Below are 22,098 nucleotides of genomic sequence, written 5' to 3'. Positions count from 1 at the left end.
TTCGCCAGGCTGTCTAGAATGCTATGTTTCTCTAATGTCAGGTCTGTTGTATGCAGCACATGAATTCTGTGCAGAGCTGGGCTGACATCACTTGTACCTTGCATGTGTTTAAAACTACAAATACCAAGATAGAAAATATCCAGACCAATATCAATAATACCCCCACCCCCACATAGCAGAAACACACATTAGAGCACCACTCAGTACCAATCATGGCTAATAAGGAGAGATGGAGGTGACATTTTCACTTAGTCCGTGTCATGTTAGATTTAGAAAAGGCAAGCATTCAAGAGTGTTTGTAAAAATTACATTGAAAACTACATTGGAGCTTGTCATCTACCCCACCCCCGGCTTCTCATGTTACCTTTTCCTACCAAGCTCCTCATCTCCCTGCAGCTGCCGCACTGACCTGTCTTTGAGCCGGCGGGTACGTCTACACCCGTGGCTGGCCCTTGTCAGCTGGCTCAGGCTCAGGAGGCTTGGGCTGTGGGGCTGTAAAATTGCAGTGTAGATGTTCAGGCTCTAGGACCCCACAAGAGGGGAAGGACACAGAGCTCAGGCTCCAGCCCAAGCCCCAATGTCTACACCATAATTTTAGCACCCCGCAAGCCCAAGTCAGCTGACGTGGGCCAGCCATGGGTGCTTAATTGCAGTATAAACGTACCGGAGTGACCTAATGGCGCTGTCACGTGGCCCCCTTTTGGACTCTCCCTAGACGTGTCTCATTTCTCCTGGTGATTCTTGTTTCTCTTGTGTGTGTATTTCATGTCTTCCGCCCACCATTGTTTGCTCTCCAGAAACCCAGCAGCTTTTAGGGCCAGGGCACCTGCTGCTCTGTCTCTTCACTCCTCCAGCACAGAGCGCTGATGTCAGGCTGGCTTGTGACTAGCGAGGAGAAAAGCTCAAGTGGTTAGATATTCACTTCTGTCTGTATACACACTAGAACTCTGGATACGTATCAGAGACACAGATGGCCCAAACCGAGACCCCCAGGTCCAAGCAGCCCTGATTTTGGGGAAGTTCATATCTTTGCAGCTAACCCCTATGTGTTTGCAGCATGGGGGTGTGCTGAAATCACACAACAAGGAGCTGCCTAGCAAGATTTCCAATCATTTTGGTTTGAAAATCTCATGAGAACAACTTTTGGGGGCATTATTGGCACTGCTGCTCCCAAGCCTGAAAGTAAAGAACCATGTGAAAAATTGAAAATATTTTTTTAAAAAATGAGTTTGAGTTTGGATGAACTTCGGGCACATGTTCAAATGAGTGCTTATTTGAGCCAAACTAGTTCTGCAATCCAGACTTGTGACTCAATGAACTTTGACAGGAACTGTTTTAGGATGCACCTGATGGCTGCTAGATTAAAGTATCTGATTCTGACTGCATGAAATGAATGTGTTGGGTTGGCCTAGAACCACAATTTAAGTTTTTAGAGCTAAGGTTTTATCAAACCTCAGACCAACACAGATGTTTCTGTAAAATTTTTATAATTCTACTGCTCATATTTTTTTGTTTTCATTTAAACATTCCCTGCAGTGTTTGCGATGGAAACAGCACAGTTAGTGTGTGAGATTTTGAAAGGGAAACTGAATATAAACAAATGTGAAACTGACAAATATATTTTCATCCTACAACATAAGAGAAATGCACAAAGCAAACAGCATAAATAATGAAAAGTAAGTGAGATATTTAAAATCATCTTAGGTGTCAGTACACTTTTAACATGTTGATTTTTAAATATACGATCAATATTTCAACGGCATTGTTCATCCAAAGACCTCAAGTGTAAATTGAACCACAAAAACCTCCTGTGAGGTGGATGAATATTAGCCCCATTCCACAGATGGAGAAACAGAGGCCAATGTGATTTCCCCAAGGTAACCCAGCAAGTTAACAGCAGTGACAGAAATAGGACCTGGAACCCTTTGCTTTAATCACAAAACCATGTTTTCTCTACTTAAAGTAGCTATTTTTGCAGCACGCTCATTTTCATCACTTTGGAGAATTCATTATTCTTATTGGTGTTATTCTTATTTTTGTTAGTTATGGGAAATGACTACTCTGCATAATGTTAATATGGAGAAATGGTGATGGTTTTTGATAAATTTACTAGTTATTCCTATAGGAATGTCTGACCGTCCTCTTTTGTCGGTGAATATGGTAATTTTTACTTCTGCCAAAACTAGGGCTTGGTGAGCCAGTTCAAAGAGAGAAAAACCTGGACTTTTAACCTAAATCTCCAATTGAATCCAAACCTTTTCTGACATTCAAAAAAGTTAGGATAACTTGTTTGCTTCATTAGCTTGGATTTTTGCAATTATCTCTGTCCTTTCTGGTGCTGTCTGGGTTCAGAAAGAGACATGTCAGATTGCCATGAGCATGATTGATTGTGTGGTAATTGCAGCATGACCAAAAGCAGGAATTACTGGAAATCTTACCAGAGCCTGCTGTTCTTGTAAGATTTGCAGGCTGAGGAGGTTAAGATAATTGATTAGAGGCTTGGGGAAGCATCCACATGTTTGGGTGCTTATTAGAACTGAGTATCCTAACCTCTATTCACTCATTACTAAGAAAATGTCTCAAAGTACATTTTGGTTATTAATGAATGAAGTGTCAAGCTGCTAATCCCAGCGTGAAGTAGATAAGTATTCATATCCCCATTTTACAGAGCAAGCGACTGAGGCACAAAGCGGAAAGTTGATTTGCCCAAGGTCCCATTGCGAGTTTGTGACAGAGCCAAGAATGGAATAGTCTGCTGATGCCCTGTCCGGTGCTACAGCAAAACAAAATCCTTCCTCTTGTAAGGGTGCAGATTCTCCTAGCTCAGATTTAACAAGCTGGTACATGTAATGCCAGATGCATCACATCTCAAAATAACCTTCAGTGGCTATCTAAATTCACACTCCCCCTGTTGTTAGAAAGGCACATCGAATATTCAGTGCTCAGAATGTGAGTGTGAGTGTGTGTATGTTCAGCTAACAGACATATCATTATGCTAATCTCAGAAACGAGATTATCTCTTAGCCAACAGTCTTCCCCAAGTCCGATTGATCGATAGACTGTTCTGAGGGGAGCTGAGCTCATTCGTGCCCAAGATTTATTTTACTTAGCTGGGATTTTATTATAAGGCAGCTGCAAGAAAAAGCCCATTTTAATTATCATTTCAGTTTCTTCCTAACACTGCATTCCCCAAAAGAAGTGAACCTCATCTGCAGAAAAACCCATTCCAGACATGGGCATTAGGTAGCTCATGGGATGGTTAATGAGCTCTGTGAGAGTCCTGTACCTCTAGGTTGCTGGTTGGAATCCACTCTAGTTCAGAGAATGACTAGAAGCTGTTACCAATTGATGGCTGTTTGATGATGTTGGTGTATTTTCTAATAGACAGATGTCCATGTTACAAGTGGCTTAAATGGCCGCCTTGTCTTCCATCTCAGCAGAAAAGCCAAGTATTGAATGGACCATGGAGGCTGAACTGTCCTTTCCCCTCCTATGACTCTCCTGTCCTTCTCCCTTGTCACGGATGCAGAAATTTATCATCTGCTCCCCTCCATGTCCCCCAGTGATGCCATCCATCCCATTACCTGATGTCCCTGGGACCCAGTCACATCCTCTCTCTTATTCTTCTCCTTAACCTTTCACTCTCCTTTGACTCTCTCCCCTCACGATATCGAAGTGCTATAATCTCTCCCTTCTGAAAAAAACGCCCTTTCCCCCACTTGCCTCTCCAACTACCACCTCTTCTCCATTTCATCTCTAAGGCCTGGTCTACACTGGGGGGAGGGGGGAAATCGATCTAAGTTATGCAACTTCAGCTACGTGAATAATGTATAATGTGTGAATAATGTGCCACAAGTACTCCTGTTCTTCTTGTAGCTGAAGTCAACGTACTTAGATCTACTTACCCGGTGTCTTCACTGCGGTAAGTCAATGGCTGACGCTCCCCCATCGACTCCGCCTGCGCCTCTCACCCTAGTGGAGTACCGGAGTCAACGGGAGAGTGCTTGGCGGTCGATTTATCGCATCTAAACTAGACGCAATAAATCAACCCCTGCTGGATCAATCGCTGCCCGTTGATCCAGCCGGTAATGTAGACAAGCCTTAAGTTAATTGAACATGCTGTTTACAATCTCACTGTCGGGAGTTCCGCTTCGCCAATTCCATCCTAGACCCTCTCCACTCTGGCTTCAGTCCCATGCACTTCTCTGAAACTGCTCTCATAAAAGTTTCTAATGACCTCTTCCTGGTCAAAGCTCAGAACCAGGACTCCATCCTGACTGACCTGTCTGCTATTTGCCACACCATCAACCATGTTCTTCTTGAAATCTTGACCTCCCGGGACTTCCATGACTCTGTCATCTCCTAGTTCTCTTTCTCCCTCTAATCATTCCTTCAGCACGTCCTTTGGAGGATCCTCGTCATCCCCCTACAGAGGTTCCACAGGGCTTTGTCCTTGGTCCCTTTCTCTTCTCCCTCTTCCCCTTATCTGCAAACACAAATTCAGCTTCCATCTCTATGCAGACAGCTCACAGATCTACCTCTCTACTCCAGACCTGTGTCCTTCTGTACAAACTAAAAGCTCAGCCTGTCCCTCTGACATTTCCTTGTGGATGTCTAGCCATCAGCTCAAGCTCAAGATGGCCAAAACCGAGTTCCAAGCCCTCCCCACCACGTCCTTTCTTGATCAGTGTGGACAACACCACCATCCTGCCTGTCCCTCAGGCCCGTTACCTGGGTGTCACCTTCGAGTCTGACCTCTCGCTAGGTCCTCACATCCAGACTGTATTTAAATCTTGCTAATTCTTTCTGCAGCACATCTCTAAGATGCAGCCTTTTCCTGTCCATCCACACAGCTACAATGCTCATCCAGGCTCTCATCATCTCACATCTCAATCACAGCAACATCCTCGTTTCTGGCTTTGACAAAGGCAATATGGCCTCACTCATACCCATTGAGAATGCTTCTGCAAAGATCATTTTCCTATCCCATCGCTTTGCCCATGTTGCTCCTCTTTTGCATCCCTCCACTGGGTTCCCCTTCTCTACCCCCATCAAACATAAGCTACTTGTTGTTACTTTCCAGGCCCTTCATGACCAATCCCCACTTGACCTATCATCTCTGATTCACTATCAAAAGGTCCACTCCTGCCTCCAGTCGGCCCATCATACCAGCCTCCGACACCGACTGGTTAAATTTTCTTTGTGCTTTCTCCCGGGCTACCCGCCCCCCATGCTTGGGAGGAGCTCCCCATATACATCTGCAAACCTACCTCATTATCCACCTTCAGAACCCTCCATAAAACTCTCCTTACAAGTCTTCGGGCCTGTCTCTTTCTCTGTGTTTGGACAGCGTAGAGCCCAGTGAAGCCCTCACTTCAGACTGTGGCCTCTAGCACTTCTGCAGTACAAAGACATACGCCCTGTGTCACGGACTCACAGATCGTGCCCACTCTTGGCCCCGTGGGGGGTGCCCCTGTTAGTGAGACAGCCCTTCGCGGGGGTCCACTCTCTCCCGGGGTCAGGCCCCTCCACCTCCTGGAGCCGCACCTCTCGGAGCCTCAGCACGTCTGTCTCTGCCGTGGGCCCCCTCAGGGAGTCCACTTGCTCTGGACCCCCCGGGCCTTCACCCCCAAAGGAGTTGATGTCACCCTGTTCTCTAGACCGGAGTGACTCTCAGCCAGCATAAAACAGGAGGGATTATTGAGAGTTGAACACAGCACAGGAAACTCTCAGGGCCTCAGGCCTGGCCTCCCTCAGCCCAGCACATCCCAGTCTCTCTGCATCCAGGTGGGCTCTGCCTGCTCCCCCTCTCCAGCCCAGAGCCCCCTTGCTTCCCAGCTGGGCATCTGAGATCACCGGCCCCAGGCCCCGCCTCTGTCCATTGTCTTCTCTCCAGGTAAACAGGGTCGTAAACCGGGGCCTCCTCTCCTCGCTTCTGTCCTCTGGCTGGAACCGGCTGGTTGGGTCACTGGGTCCTCACTCTGCAGCCCATTGTCCGCCCACTGGCCAGAACCAGCTGCGTCTCCTCAGCTGGGCCTCCGGGTCGCCAGGTCACCGGTCGCTGGGGTATCCATCCTCCCGGCCATCGGCTGGGTCCCCAAGTCCTCTCTCTGGTCCTCTGCAAAACAAACTCCCTCTCCCCTCACCTCATTAAACCACTAACACCCAGGGAAACTGAGTCCCACCTCCTCCACGTGCCAACCATTGAAACCCCACCGAAAACAAGAAAACCCCCCACTTCGTCACACCCTGCTGTGCCCTGGACAGGGGCCAGTGGAGCCACAGCCCAGCAGCTAATCTGTGACGTTAGGTGGAGGATTGTGTCCCCTCACCCTCCAGCATAGCTACACTAACCTGTGCTCCTGGGCCATAGGAAGGGCCTGTGCCCGGGACACAGGAGGGTGGGGGTAGAATGTGGCTCTTAGAATAAAAACAGCAAAAGGAAAAGCCTCTTGGCAGTTCTGTTAAAGAGCTACACTTGCTAGAAGGAAGTGAGTGCTGCTGGGACATGAGATGGAGGAAACTCCCTTGCATGCACAGGCTGATGCTGACCCAGCCAGGTTCTCTCAGGTTTCCCCTATAGGTGACAAGCATTTGAGAGAGCAGGTTTGGGGAAGGGCTGCTCTGAGTCTCCTGCTGGCATCTCCTGCAGTGTCACTTTATTCCTTGACACTAGCTGGTGCACAGCCAAGTGGGATACGCATTGTGCTTCACACTGGCAACAGATACACGGAAAGCCTTAGAGTGCTGTCCTGCAGGACTGAGATTACTACGTCTCTGTTCGGTATCACCTCTTTGTCTTTGCACGACAGCTGCTCTGCCTCCCTGCCCCTCACTCAATGTGAACCGCACTCCTATTACCTCGATGTGTCCCCCAATTCCCTTGAGTCAAGCACCTCATCCTCCCTGCCCAGGATGGATTGGCCATGCACCCCATCTCTCTCTCTCTGAACCATTTTTGCTTCTTCCTCACCCCTAGTTTGAGCTCCCAGTGCACCCCACCTCCTTCCTACCCAGGGACGATGTTGAGAAGCGATGGCAGGGGCAGCTGGGTCACATTGTACGGGTAGGTCAGGCAGGTGAGGGTGTTTGCAGCCAAAAAGAGACAAAGTGCCTTGAACTGCTGTTTCTAAGACTCGTCATTTGCATTTATCTCACAGCAGCTGGAAATCTTCCATCTTCCCCAGTTAGCATCCCCAGCCCCTAAAATCCCTGTGAATTAGACAACTCCCAGGCGATGCCCAGCTGATTAGCGAGGGGTAAACGTCATGAATGTAGCCCAGCTTCATCCAACCTCTTTCCCTTGTGGGGGTCTCCACATATTTTGGAGAACCTGTTTTTATTCTAAATGAGTGTTATTGGGACATTGGATTGGTAGGCACCTGAGAATCAATGAGTCCTGTCCCCTGCTATTGCAGGCAACCCCGTTTCCACAGATGTCTCTGTCCTTCCCAGTTCTGGCTGGTACTAGAAGTGCCTAGAAGGGTTGTGTTCCCAGTATTTCCAGCCTCAAATGCTGCAATCTCACACTAAGCATGCTTGACACTGCTATAGTGCTGTCCATGGACTGATCTCAAAGCACTTCCCAAATATCAGTGACTTAACCCACAGGATGCCCCTGTCGGGTTCCATGATGCGGGTAGGGAAACTGAGGGCTGGAGCATTAACATGACAGAGCGAGTCAGTGGCAGAGCCAGGAAGAGGAGGCCTCAGAGAACTGACTCCCTGCAACACGGTCTCACCTTCCTCCGCGGAGAGAGCCTGACATTTCCAGACTGGTTTAGCAGACTGAATAATTCTGCATAAGGCTTTGGGGTGTTTAGTGAAACTCTTTGTCACTTACCATTACAAAGCATTTTGTCCCGTGGTAAGGCCGTGTGGGCAGATTGTGACCCTGAATCAGGAAACAGTCTATCCATAAGTCTGCATTGCCATTCACGTGAGCTGTCATCATTAACACTGGCTGCCTGGGAATTGTTCACATCCCCATCACTTCCATCCTCCCCACCTGTTAGATCTTGTCTTTTAGACTCTGGGCTCTTTGGGGCAAGGATTGTCGTATGTTTGTACAGCACCTAGCACAACAGGGCCTAACTTGGTTGAGACCTGTATGTGCTCCCACAATCTGCATGTTAAATAATAGGAATAACATTCGCATTCGCTTATGTTCAGACTAGAAGGAGTTAGGAGGAAGCCTTTCCTCCAGCCTTACCCATCTCTAAGAGACAGAGGAGGGAACCCAGGAAGAATTGCCAGGCTCCTTTTCTTGCCTGGTGTCTCCCGACCTTATCAGGCTAATTGGAGTTGACAGCCAGGAGTCCAGGGTGCAATCCACATTGAAAGCTGCGTGTTGAGGCTGATACAAACAGAAATCAGGACTGGTTAATAATTAAGCTGCTGTTTGGCAGCGTTCACCTTGACAGACTTGACCTGCCAAATTAAAAATGGTCTTTCTTTAAAAAAAAATATCATAGCCCTTGTTATTTTTCTGCTGAGGAGGGGAGGGGAGAGTTTTATGCGCTCAGATGTAGAGAGGCACATGAAGGTAGGAGCATTTGACCATATTCCCTCCTCCTGAAGGCATCCCAAATTTATCCAATGAGCTCTTGGACACTGCAGCAGGACATACACCCCCTGCAGGGAATACTCCTCTGGGTTCAAGGACCTGTATTTTAGGTCAACCCAGACTTAAATTTAACTTTGGTATTTCCTACCAATATAGCACGTACTGCTTAGAACAAAGGACAGGGAGCCAGAACAACTGGGATCTATGCCCAGCTCTACTGTTTATTTGCTCTTTGGCCTTGAGAAATTCTCCTCCTTGCTCAGATCCCACATCTGTAATGTAGGGATAATAATAGTTTTCTGCCTCACAGTGAAGACACAGGTTGGGAGGCTTCATCAGAGAATCACTGAGATGGGAGAGACAGAGGGCTTGTCTTCACTACTGGGGTAAGTCGACCTAAGTTACACTACTCCAGCTACGTGAATAATGTAGCTGGAATTGACGTAGCTTAGGTCGACTTACCCCAGTGTCTTCTCTGTGCTGAGTTGACAGGAGACGCTCTCCAGTTGACTTCCCTTACTCTTCTTGGAGAGCTGGAGTACCGGGGTCAACCGGAGAGCGCTCTGCCATCGTTTTAGCGGGTTGTCACTAGACCTGTTAAATCGACCCCTGCTGCATCCTCCATAGAGGAGACAACTCCTGAGAAGGTGAGATGTAGTCCTTTATGTATATATTAAGCACAATGGGCAAGACGGCCTCTTTTCCATGGACAAATGGCATATTCATACCACTGGATCTTGGCACAGCATTTGAGTCTCCTAGTCTGTGCCAATTACTTAGCCTGGGTGGACAGGTATCTCTGAGATGACACCAATCCTTCTTCTCAAACTAAACACTCAAGAATCAGGATAAGCAACTACTCTCTGCCCTCATCTGTGGAGTCCCAAAAGTTTCAATCTTCTCCTCCATCTGATTTGGCATGAAGGGTGCATGAAGCTGCAGGAAGAGATCATGTAATAGCACAGTCTCAGGTGACAACTATATGCAGATGATGCCTAGTTCTACATTTGTTTAATATACAACACTATCAGCACCATCTCCCAGATACCATGGAGTCATCGACCACAGGATGAAGAATAGTTGGTTGAAACTCAGCGTGGAGAAGATGGAGGTTATGGTGATGGCTAGCAGGAAGCACAGTAGAAGTGAATTGCACTCATCAAGAAAGACCAGGCCTTTTTGGCCTCTTCTCTGCTTCTAGATGTCTAAGTGGTTGCAACTTATAACAATGCCCTCTTCCATCTACAGGTGGCCCACACACTCAGCAACACAGTCCACTGAGCGCACAACACCCAGTGCTCCACTGTGTGCACTGCCTCTTGTGGAACACAGAATCAAAATCAAGGTTTTTAGTCCTGATTTCCAAAGCCCTCCAAGGGACTGGCCAAGGTTACCTGAGGATCTGGCTCTCTCCACATGACCACGACTGCCATTAACAATGATATTACAGCAGGACAATACAACTGTGAGACACATGAGTGTAGGAGACAGAATGTTCTTCCCAGCTGCCCGTCAATTATGGATCTAACAGCAGAATGACCATGGCCCTCATCACCCACAGAACAAATCACAAAACTCACTTAATTTACTTAGATTTTCCACAATAAATAAAACAAACAAATAGGAGGGAGAATGAAAAAACAAAGCAATAATTTGTTTTAAAAAATCTGAGACTTGAAGGTGGCTCAGCTACCATGGTGATGCTATAACTCTTGGATTTAGTGCCTAGAAATGTTGGTTTTTCAGTCTTGCTATCAGACAGTGAATTGGTCGTGTAGGTGGCACCCACAGAATATGTTTGGGTGTCACTTACAGACATATGGTGAGTATGATACCATTCAGTTGATACATGTGACTCATACTGTCAACATTGTAGATATCAAGTGTCCAGACATAAGATTGTCACTTAAATTAGCATGGAGAACTGGTGGCAATACAGAGGCAGAGTTAAGATTGTTTGGGGTCCTCCAGCTCTGCACTTTCAGTACTTTGAGGATTTTTTGAAGTTTAAACTTAACTTAGAATTTCACTGGCTTTCTAATGTTTGGTTGGTTTTTTAAATACATATTTGAGGCTTTCTTTTCCCCTTCACTTATTGAGACATATCGTGAATCATCTAAGAATTTCCTTTGATGCTTTCATTTCCAAACATTTTCTACTAATTGTTCTGTGACATGAGCCTCTTAATTTCCTATAAACAAAATGTGCAATAGGACATGTAGCAAAGGGCCAAAAGGCAGGGCAATGTCCTCTGGTGCTGCTACCCTGACCTAACTGCACTCCTGCTTCTGCCACTCTGTGCCCTTTGGTAGCCTCTCCCCTCGCATGGTAACCTGTCCTGTGCCCATTGGCTCCCAGCACCTTGTCTCTGAGCTCCACTGTGCCTTGTTACTGCTGGTTTTTTGCCAGTTGCTGCAGTCTCTGTTGCTCTGTGCAGTTTACCAACTTATTTCGATCAGCTGAAAAGAGGATTGCCAACTATAGAGCTTGAGAGGTCTGCTGCGACATTTTGAAGTACATTATTGATTTCAAAAGATGGATGTATTTGTGTCTGCTTTTACGATGGATTAATGTAGTATCAACTGCCTTAGGATTCCTTGTGTATTTCATAAACTCTGCAGGCCTTGTAGGGTTTATAACATTTGCAATCAATCTGGCAGGGTTTGTGAGTCCAGGCAAGGTTTATAAAAAGAGTCCATGCTGAGTTTATAATTCCTATATGACTTCTTGTGAGGAATAGGAGATCTGCTGGAATCTGTACAGGATTCATAAACCCTCATTGTCTCTGACATTACCTGGGCTGTTTATAAACTGTACAAGAATCCCTGAGTAATTCCTGCCTCAGTGCTTGGCCAGAGCAAGACTCCTCTGTGTTGTATCTTCCCACTTCTTAGAGCCCTCCCACTCAGTCTCAGAAAGTCAGCAGTCTGAAATTTGTGTGGTCAAAGTTGCCACTTGCAAGGACTCTTGAGAGACATCCTGACGCCCCTTGTTGATGAGATGAGACTTGTCAGTGGGGATGACGCTGGTGTCAGCTGCACCATTTTGTCAATCTCCAGATCTACTTGTTTGAGGGTGGTTGGTTGATTGGTTGTTTTATGAAATTCCTTGAAACGTGTCAAATAATAACAGTGGGATGTGTCCATTAGTCAGAGCAGCCTCCAAAGTCTGGAGAAGGCTCTCAGCTCCAGCCTGCAGATCAGAAGGATGCAACTCATTAGCAGCAGGAGATGTAGGAACATTCCCTCCAGCAGCCCCAACATCATCGGGAGACTCCTGTTGACTTGCACTAGTAGTCATCTCCGCAGCCCAGGCATCAGAGGGAGAATCCTACACTGGCTGTCAACAGGAGAAGCAACAGTACCCATTTCAGCAGCCCGATGAGCAGAAGGTGGTTGATGCTGCTGACCTAACCGCAGGGAGCAGCAGCAGTAGTATCCACCTGGCAGCAGCACTGGTACCTGTTGGCCAGAAGCAGCAGTGTCCACCTCATGAGCAGCTCAGGGACTCAGAGGAGGCACAGCCTCTGTGCTAGCATTCAGATAATCATTTCTGGCCTCTTACACTGGATGCCAATTCTGGTTGGCCTCCTCTGACTGTTCAGTCGCTTGCTGCTGGTACATCTCCAGCCTAAGCCTCTATCCCGCCTGCTTTGCTGTTGCTGTTCCTGCAGCATCTCTTGGCCCCTCTGTTGGTTTCACCCACCCTTCTGCAGGTTCCTGCTCTCTCCTATACAGGGCACATACCCACTCACCAAGAGCAGCTTTTCCACAGCAAACCACATCATGGGCTTGTGCCATCCTAAGTTCAAATGCTGAAGTAGCAGCAAGGGACCCACCATCACCACATTGCTGCTGCAGCTAGTTCACCAACTCTGCCCTAGTCACTGGCCCAGCTGCTTGCTGGCTCTCCGTTTCAGCCTGTCAATGGCAGTGGGCTTGATGGGCCTACTGTCAGCAGCCATTCAGTGTCATACTGTCAGGTGACCACATGGCTGCAGGATCTTATAAATAAGCCTGTGGAATTGGTAGAGGTGGTTTCCCATGGGACTTGATCCTGAGGGCCTAGCCACACTGCAGACAGCTTCTGAAGATAGAACATGTGCCAAGTGTCTGCAGGCAAGGGACTGTTGTTTTTCAAGCATCTCCATGCCTCTCCCCGGTCTTCCCTTTTCCGCATCATGCCAATATTCTATTATTTATATTTGAGAAAGTCAGTGATTTTTCTTCTTCAAGTGCTTGTTCGTGTCCATTCCAATCAGGTGTGTGCGCGTGCGCATGGCACGGTAGCCGGAAGATTTTTCCCATTGCAGTGTCCATCCGGTCGGCCTTGGCGCCCCCTGGAGTCGCACCTTCATGGCGCTCAATAATAGAGCCCTGCCAACCCGCCAGCTCCTCAGTTCCTTCTTACCGCCAGTGACAGTTAGCTGGAACGTCCCATAGTCCTTGCTTAGCAGGTGTCTTTATCTTCATTATTGTACATACACCTCTATCCTGATAAAACGCAACCCGGTATAACATGAATTCGGATATAACGCAGTAAAGCAGTGCTCCGGGGGGGGGGGGGGCTGTGCACTCTGGCGGATCAAAGCAAGTTCGATATAACGCGGTTTCACCTATAACGCGGTAAGATTTTTTGGCTCCCGAGGACAGCGTTATATCGGGGTAGAGGTGTAGTTCTTAATCAGTTAGTATAGTATAATAGTTTTAGTTAGTTTAGAGTTAGTTGGGGGTCCCCCCCTTCCGACTCCCCGGAACTGGAGTATGCCGCAGTCCCCGAGGTTTAAAACCTGTGAGGTCTGCGGTAAGCGCATGCCAAAGAGTGACCCCCCCACGCTTCTTGTTTAAGGTGCCTAGGGGAAGGTCACCAAAAGGACCACTGTAGGATCTGCTGCGAGTTCTGTCCCAGAACTATTAAAAAAAGGGAAGAGTGGCTTAAGGTTCTCCTAATGGAGGCAGCTCTTCGCCCCCACTCAGACCCGGGGTCAGAGGACCCCGCACGCAGCACATCCTCATTGGCACCATCATCTTGGGAACCGGTGCCGAGAAAGGTCTCCTCCCGAGATGCTCGGTGCCGCATGGCTCCTCCTGTGGCCAATCGGTGTCTAGGTGCCTCAGAAGAAGAAGAAGCTGAAGAGGGAGCATTCTCCCCCGGGCAATTCTAAGGAGTGGATGGCTGCCGCTCCCCTTGACACTGAAGGCATTTGAGGTGGCTCAAAACTTGCTGCGCCTCATGCCGCTGTTCTCACCCCTTAGGACAGAGGAGGCGCTGACCCCGTCAGCACCACCACGGCAGGTGCAGTCAAGAGGGAAGCCAGCAATGATGTCCTGGCGCTCCCCTTCTCCATGGCACTCCCGACATTGACACCTCCAGGGAGAGAACCCAGTCGGTCCCCGAGTGCCCGACGTTCAGTGACCCAAAGCACAGCTCCTCCGTGGTCTTCCTTTTTGGAGACCTCAGAGTCAGAATCAGACTCCTACTGCTCTGATAAGAGCAGAAGCAGGAGGTCCAGGTCACGGCGGGAGAGACGGGCTTACCCAGTGCCATGGCCACCGCAGTGGCAGAACCCCTTGCAGTGGCCCTTCTGGACTCCTGGGGCCTTTCACCAGAGGCAGGGAAGGAGTCAAGGGTCCCGCTCAGTGGTGACTTCGATGGCTTTGGCCACCTTTATCCCACTGGCTGAGCAACCAGCCACTGAACCAGCGCCACCGGTGTCAACACTATCAGCTGCAGCACCGTCGCCAGCCCAACTTCAGGACCAACTTCAGCAGCAGCTGCAGCTTTGCTGCCGACATTGGCTTAGGTGCCAGCATAGGCGGTGCCACTATTACCGGCACTGGCCTTGACAGCAGCTCCTGCGCCAACAGTGGCACTGATAGCAGCCCCGGGCCCGACGGCAGCTCCAGCACCGACACTGCCACGAGTGGCAGCTCTGATGCTGACATCGGCACCAAGTTCGGTGCCAATAGCCCAGCTCTAAGTATGGCACCGTCCGCGTTGGCACCTACCCGGTATCCCCAAGAGTCATGGGATCCTTTGGGCGCCGATGGCAGGGAACAGCCACTGTTCTTTGGGGTTTCCTCCTCGTCATTGCCGGACAAGGTGCTGGCTGGCACCGCCATAGCCCTGGCGCTCAAAGACAATTGGGTGTTGCAGCAGTTGCTGCACCAGGTTGCCCAGAGTCTGGGCATCAAGACAGAGGAGGTAGTAGAGGACTCCGATCCTATGGTGAATATCCTTGCGCCCTCTGGACCTTCCTGTATTGCCTTGCCGCTCATAAAAACTATTGCAGACACCAACAAAACCCTGTGGCAGACCCCAGCTTCATTCCCACTCACTGTCAAGCGCAATGAACGGCAATATTTTGTGCCCTCTAAAGGTTATGAACATCTTTATTCCCACCCGCAACCTGATTCCCTTGTTGTGGACGCTGCTAATCAGCGCGAGAAGCAAGGTTTCCAAGGCCCCTCCCCCAAAAACAGGGAGGCTAAAAAACTTGACCTTTTCGGGAGGAAGGTCTATTCCATGGGTGGATTGCAGCTCCAAATTTCCAACCAACAGGCCATTGTCAGCCAATACTCTTATAATACCTCGGCGCAATGGCAAAATTTGTGGAACTGCTCCCCCTAGACTCCCATGCTGAGTTTTCAGCCTTGGTTGAGGAGGGCAAGCTAATCTCCCGAGCTTCCCTCCAGTCTATGCTGGACGGTACTGACACAGCCACGAGAGTCATGTCTACGGGGGTGGCAGGAGAAGGGGCTCCAGTCTCTGGTCTCCTGTACGAGGTCCAGCAGACCATACAGGACCTCCCCTTTGAGGGTTTGACTCTGTTTTCGGAGAAGACAGATAAAAGGCTACACAGCCTAAAAGACTCTAGAGACACCCTCAAATCCTTGGGCCTACACACTCCTGCCATGCAGCGGAAGCCTTTCAGACCTCAGCCTCCTCCACGGTTCTACCAACAGAACCGACAGGACGTTTCCCGGAGGAGGAATAGGAGCAGCAGAAAAAGGCCACACCTGTCCTCAGGACAGGGCTCTGGCCAACCCAAACCACCTTCCAGCCCCAAACCAACCTTTTGAAGGTGTGATCGAGGACAGCACACCAGAACAAGAACTGGATCTGCCCTGCCTTACCTTTTCATCCTGACTGTCCCCTTTCTACCGGGCATAATCCCATATCACTTCAGACCGCTGGGTGCTCCGCATGGTAGAGAGGGGATACTCCATCAAATTCTGTGCCTTCCCACCCTTCTACCCCCACTCTCTGTCCCTCTTCAGGGACCCCTTTCACGAGCAACTCCTTATACAGGAGGTGCACTCACTCCTTTTGCTAGGGGCAGTGGAAGAGGTTCCTCGGGAGCAGAAGGGCAAGAATTTCTATTCTTGGTATTTCCTAATTCTGAAAGCCAAAGGTGGACTCAGGCCCATCCTAGACTGTGAGAACTCAACAAGTTTGTGAAGAAGCTCAAGTTTCACATGGTCTCTTTGGTCTCCATCATCCCTTGATTGGATCCAGGAGACTGGTATGCTACCCTCGACTTGAAGGACGCGTACTTTCACATAGCAATAACTCTGTCCCACAGAAAATACCTCAGGTTTGTGGTGAACAACACCCATTACCAGTTCACAGTCCTCCCCTTCAGCCTGTCAGTGGCTCCTTGAGTGTTCACCAAGTGCATGGCAGTCGTGGCTGCGTTCCTGCGCAGACGGCAGGTACAGGTGTTCCCGCACCTCGACAACTGGCTCATCAGGGGCCACTCCAGGTCTCAAGTGGAGACACAAGTCGACTTCATAAGATCGACATTCAACAAACTGGGCCTTCTTCTGAACAAGGGGAAATCAATGCTGTTCCTGGTTCAGAGGATAGAGTTTATAGCGGCAGTACTTGACTCGACACAAGCCAGGGCATACATCCCGGAAGCAAGGTTTCGGTCCCTGGGCAACATCATACGAGGTCTCAGGCAGTTCCCCACCACCACAGCAAGGAATTGCCTGAAACTTCTAGGACACATGGCAGCCTGTACCTGCATGATGCAACATGCCAGACTCAGGCTTCAGCCTCTTCAGTTGTGGCTAGCGTTGGTGTATCGGCCAGCCCGGGACAATTTGGACAGGGTCATGACCCTGCCCTGCCAGGTTCTCGACTCCCTCCTGGGGTGGCTCGACCCACAGGTAGTATGTGCATGGGTCCCCTTCTCCAGCCCTCAGCCGTCTCTCTCCCTAGTGACGGATGCATCATCACTGGACTGGGCTCCATTGCGGACCTGTTCCTCCTCCCATGGGGAGGCCATCTCCTCTACGCGTTTCTGCCTATCCCTCTTGTTCACAAGATGCTCGTCAAGATATGGAGGGAACAAGCTTCAGTGATATTGATAGCTCCAGCATCCGAACCTCGAGTCGCTGCACCTCACGGCATGGAAGCTCATGGCTGAACCTGGTGGAGCTCTCCTGCTCTGTCTCAGTTAGACAAGTCCTCCTGGGCAGTAGAAAACCCTCCACCAAGGCTACCTACCTTGCTAGGTGGAAAAGATTTTTAATCTGGTCCGCGCAGCATCATTCGTCCCTGACACTCACCTCTGTGCCACTTATCTTAGACTATCTTCTCCATCTCAAACAGCAGGGGCTGTCCATGTCGTCAGTAAGGGTTCACTTGGCCGCCATCTCTGCCTTTCATCCAGGTGGAGAGGGCCGCTCGGTCTTTGCTAGCCCTATGGTCAGCCGTTTCCTTAAAGGTCTCAACAGGCTATACCCGCACGTCCGGCAGCCTGTCCCAGCTTGGGACCTCAATCTGATCCTTTCCAGACTCATGGGATCGCCTATTGAACCTTTGGCAACATGCTCCCTACTCTATCTCTCATACAAGGTGGCGTTTCTGGTAGCGATAACCTCGGCCAGGAGGGATTCTGAGCTCAAGGCCCTGACATCAGAGCCCCCTTACACTGTGTTCCATAAGGACAAGGTCCAGCTCAGGCCTCATCTGGCTTTCCTCCAGAAGGTTGTCTCCCAGTTTCACACCAACCAGGACGTCTACCTCCCAGTGTTCTATCCTAAGCAGCACTCGAGCAGCAGGGAGCAGAGGCTTCACCCAGTGGATGTCCGCAGAGCGCTAGCCTTCTACATTGAGAGAATGAAACCATTCTGAAAGTCTGACAAGTTATTCATGGCAGTGGTGGATGAATGAAAGGTCTTCCTGTCTCTTCTCAACAGATTTTGTCATGGATCACGTCCTGCATCTGTGAGTGCTACAACCTGGCAGAGGTGCCTGCTCCTCCGATCACTGTGCACTCCACCAGGGCTCAGACCTCTTCAACGGCGTTCCTGGTGCAGGTTCCCACCCAGGAAATCTGCAGAGCAGCGATGTGGTCCTCCATATGCACTTTCACCACGCACTAGGCAATCACCCAGCAGGCCAGGGACAATGCAGCCTTTGGAAGAGCTGTGCTCCAATCAGTAGACAACTCCGACCCCACCTCCTGAACTTGGGCTTATGAGTCACCTGATTGGAATGGACATGAACAAGCACTCTTAGAAGAAAAAAGGATTACTCACCTTCTCTTAACTGTTGTTCTTCGATATGTGTTGTTCGTGTCCATTCCAATACCCACCCTCCTACCCCTCTGTCAGAGTAGCCAGCAAGAGGGAACTGAGGGGGCAGCGGGACGGTAGGGCTCTATATTGAGCGCCATAAAGATGCGACTTCAGGGGGCGCCCAGACCAACCTGATGGAGGCTGCTATGGGAAAAATCTTCCGGCTACCGTGCACATGCACACACCTGCTTGGAATGGACACGAACAACACACCTCGAAGAACAATGGTTACGAGAAGATGCTTAACCGTTTTTTCACGAGGCTCTCCTACTCTATCCAGGCCTCCTTACACCCTTGCTCCCAAACATGTGAAGCCAGTATACAGAGATTGGCCAGTAGAACACTTCCATCCTGAATATGTGCGTTTGCACATGAATCCCAAAAGTCACATGAAAGGAAGTTCCACCCCAAACAGCCATGTGAACAAAAACCTATCACGTGGAAGTCAGTGGGAAAGCAAACAACCATGGCCAGGTCCAATCACAATGCAGCATTTGAAGATAAATTCATGAATAATCATCCCCACCTTCATCCTAGTGCCAGTCTCCACTTTCATTTTGTTAGCCCAGCAAGCTGGGGGGGTGGGGAAACCATAATTAACACCATGGACAGCATCCACATCAATGGACTGGTTGATTCTGCATCGTTACCATGGACAGCATCACATGGGGAGCCTTCAGGGTATCATCCAGGACCAGAGACAACACCACAAGGGGATGTCTTAGTGGATTGCTCCTCAAAGGCAGCACCACATGGGGCACCTTGTTTCCCATCTTCAGAAGCTTGGGAACACTTTTTTCTCCATCGAGGATTAATCATCCAGTTTTATATGAAAAGAAAGCCCTCTTGGTCCCTGACCTATTTTTTCCTGTACATTTTCCAGTGATAGGAATCCCCCAGGAAATGCACAATGTGATGTAAGCGTAATTACAGTGCAGAATGAAAGAATTAAGAGTCTGTGTGCCTGCCCCTGTGAATATATATCTGGGTGAGAGTTAAAGCAAGCCCTGAATAGAATAGACTACTCAACGCAATTTTCGAATCAAAGGGGAATAAAAAGATTCTATCTCTTGATCAATTCAAACTAGAAAACATGTCTGCACATTAACATTTTCTTAAAAGGGCTCTTGTGCTAAAGCATAACAAAAAATGGTGCTTCAATCCCACTAAAGCTGTGGTTGCTTAAGCAGGGGGAGGAATGGGGGGAGGGGTGTGTATCAGACTAATAAAGGGGTTCAAGACAGGGTAAAGGACCATTTTGATTTTTTTAAACAATTAGTTATGTCCCTTGGCAGGGCCGGCTCCAGGCACCAGCCCACCAAGTTTGTGCTTGGGGCGGCACCTGGAGGGGGGCAGCGCGGTGCGGTTCTCCGGCCGCCGGGGAGAGCTGAGCTGCAGCGGGCTCACCGCCCTCCCCCGGCGCTCCAGTCGCCGGGGAGAGTGGAGCCGCAGCCGGGCTCTCCGCCCTCGTCTTGGCGCTCTGGCCGCCGGGGAGAGCGGAGCTCCGGCCGGGCTCTCTGCCCTCGTCCTGGCGCTCTGGACGCCGGGGAGAGCGGAGCCCCAGCTGGGCTCGCTGCCCTCCTCCTGGGGCTCCGGCCGCCAGCGGAGCCGCGGCAGGCTCGCTGCCCTCCCCCTGGCGCTCTGGCCGCCGGGGAGAGCGGAGCCCCGGCCGGCTCGCCGCCCTCGTGCCGGCGCTCTGGCTGCCAGGGAGAGCGGAACCCCGGCCGGGCCCTCTGCCTGGGGCTCCGGCCGGGCCCTCCCCCTGGCGCTCTGGACGCCAGGGAGAGCGGAGCCCCTGCTGGGCTCTCCTCCCTCCTCCCGGGGCTCCGGCCGCCAGCGGAGCCACGGCAGGCTTGCCGCCCTCCCCCCAGCGCTCTGGACACCGCGGAGAGCGGAGCCCCGTCCGGGCTCGCCGCCCTCCCCCTGGCGCTCTGGACGCCGGGGAGAGCGGAGCCCCGGCTGGGCTCTCCTCCCTCCTCCCAGGGCTCCGGCCGCCAGCAGAGCCGCGGCGGGCTCGCTGCCCTCCCCCCGGCGCTCCGGCTGGTCGGGGACAGCGGCCCACAGCCAGGCTCGGTACCCTACCCTGCCGCGGGAGGGGGGGGGACGGCGGGAGGCTTTTTTGCCTGGGGCGGTAAAAAAGCCTGGGGCGGTAAAAAAGCCAGAGCCGGCCCTGTCCCTTGGTATATACTGGCCTTTTCTCCCTGAGATCTTTTGTGTTTTCGGTGAAATCTTGGCTTTTGCTCCTCAAAAACGTGGGTGTTTCTATTAGAGATCTTAATAGAAACAATGTATTTGCAGGCTGCCAGTGAAAATGAGGGCAGCCCTGCAGGAGCACACCCTTTCCCAGTCAAGATGTTTCTGGACTCGTGCTGCCAGTTCTCACTACGTTCCAACTCTAGGTGATGTCCCCCTCGGGGAAGGTAGGCCCCATTGCTATCTCCCGCTGCTGTGAAATAACCTGGACACGTCACCACCTCGACATTCTGTAAATGGCAATGAATTGGTCTGGCAAGCCAGAAGTGAGAGCGGGGACAGTTATGGGCCTGTTAACTGCTTCTTCCCTCTCCAGATTGACTGAGACCTCGTGGCCAGCAGCATATTCTTCACTCATTCCTCCTACAGAACTCCCATTGCCATCCTAGTTGTACCATGTGGATGAAGAGGGCAGAATATGCCCACATGTTCACAGTTTTACTAAAATCAGGTTTAGGGGTGCTCAGTACTGTAATAATAGGGATACCTAACCTAGCACTTTAATCACTAATGTCTTAGGGCTTGATCCTGTTCCCATTAAAGGCTATGGGAAAACTCACATTAGCTTTAATGGCACAGGATCAAGCCCTTAATGCACTAGTCTTTCACTTCTGGAGGCCTGGGTTGAAGCCCAGCATATGCCACAAGGGCAATCAGCTTGATGTGCTCAGTCTAGGTTTACAGTAGAGAAGCCCAGGGTAGGAATAGCTGAAGGTGCTGCAGATCCAGAGTGAGGCACATGGGCAGTAGAGGGGAAAGAAGGACTGGAATAGTCAGGGTGAGGGGGTAGGTAAGGACTGAGGTGCTTTAGCATTACAGGGGATGCTTTCCCCAGTATGTGCTGGCTCGAGCTGGTGGGATAGGTTCCTCATTTCCAGGAGAAGTATAATTCATTGAAGGTACAACAAGAAGCTCTTTAAAAAGCCCACTCACCTAATGTCCCACCATTAACTCTCATGAGGCTCATTGTGAACTCAGCAAAATGTGAGAGGTGTGTATTTGTGGCCAAGGCATTTCACAGCATCTACCAAGCACCCCTGTCTTGTGCTCAGCTTCAGCTGAGTGTTGATGCTGTTTTCACAGAAGTGGCAGAGAGGAAGCTGACCATTGAAGAAGAGGAAGCCAAGAGGATTGCAGAGATGGGGAAGCCGGTATTGGGCGAGCATCCCAAACTAGAGGTCATCATTGAGGAGTCCTATGAATTCAAGGTCAGTGCTGGGTACCGGGGCTCTTCATGAGAAGATAATAGTGTCACTGGAGAGGAAGCAGCCGGTGGGAAGGGATATAGGTAGAGGCTTGAACAGAGAGGACAGCCATAAGAGAGAGAGGGAGTGGCCAAGGGGGGAGAGAGAGAATGAGAGCGTGCCTGAAGAAAGAGGCCTAGCAGAGAGAGATTAAGGGAGAACCCGGAGGAGAGAGGCATGAGGGAGCAGCCTCAGGAGAGATGAAGGGAAGGTATATGAGCACCTTGTAGAGAGAGCAGGTGAGTTACCCCGTAGAGAGAGGAGGAGCAAGTGTCCTGAGATGATGGGGGACAAAGCAACCCCTATGGAGAGAGCGTGTGGGGTGGAAATGCCTGGGGAGAGGAAGGATGGATGAGGGGCAGGGAGAAGCCTGAGGAGAATCTACACTGCACAAAGAGAAGGGCAGCTGCATGGATCTAGCCACCAGCCCCATCTTTAGGGGCTT

General features: G+C 50.3%; 1 protein-coding gene across 12 annotated transcripts in view; it reads left to right on the top strand.

Annotated features, from left to right (window-relative positions):
* SLC8A3 (solute carrier family 8 member A3) overlaps nt 1-22,098 on the top strand; it is a 179,663-nt gene that overhangs the window by 147,232 nt on the left and 10,333 nt on the right. For all 12 annotated transcript variants that reach the window (XM_065592968.1, XM_008172549.4, XM_008172548.4 and 9 more), the window contains one exon: nt 21,493-21,617. In XM_065592968.1, coding sequence (XP_065449040.1) covers nt 21,493-21,617 — 125 coding nt within the window. The remainder of the gene's footprint in view (nt 1-21,492; nt 21,618-22,098) is intronic.

Source organism: Chrysemys picta, chromosome 4 (genome assembly GCF_011386835.1).
Source record: "Chrysemys picta bellii isolate R12L10 chromosome 4, ASM1138683v2, whole genome shotgun sequence".
NCBI lineage: Eukaryota > Metazoa > Chordata > Testudines > Emydidae > Chrysemys > Chrysemys picta.
The sequence above is the reverse complement of the archived record's forward strand: the minus strand, read 5'-3'. Positions and strand labels throughout refer to the sequence as shown.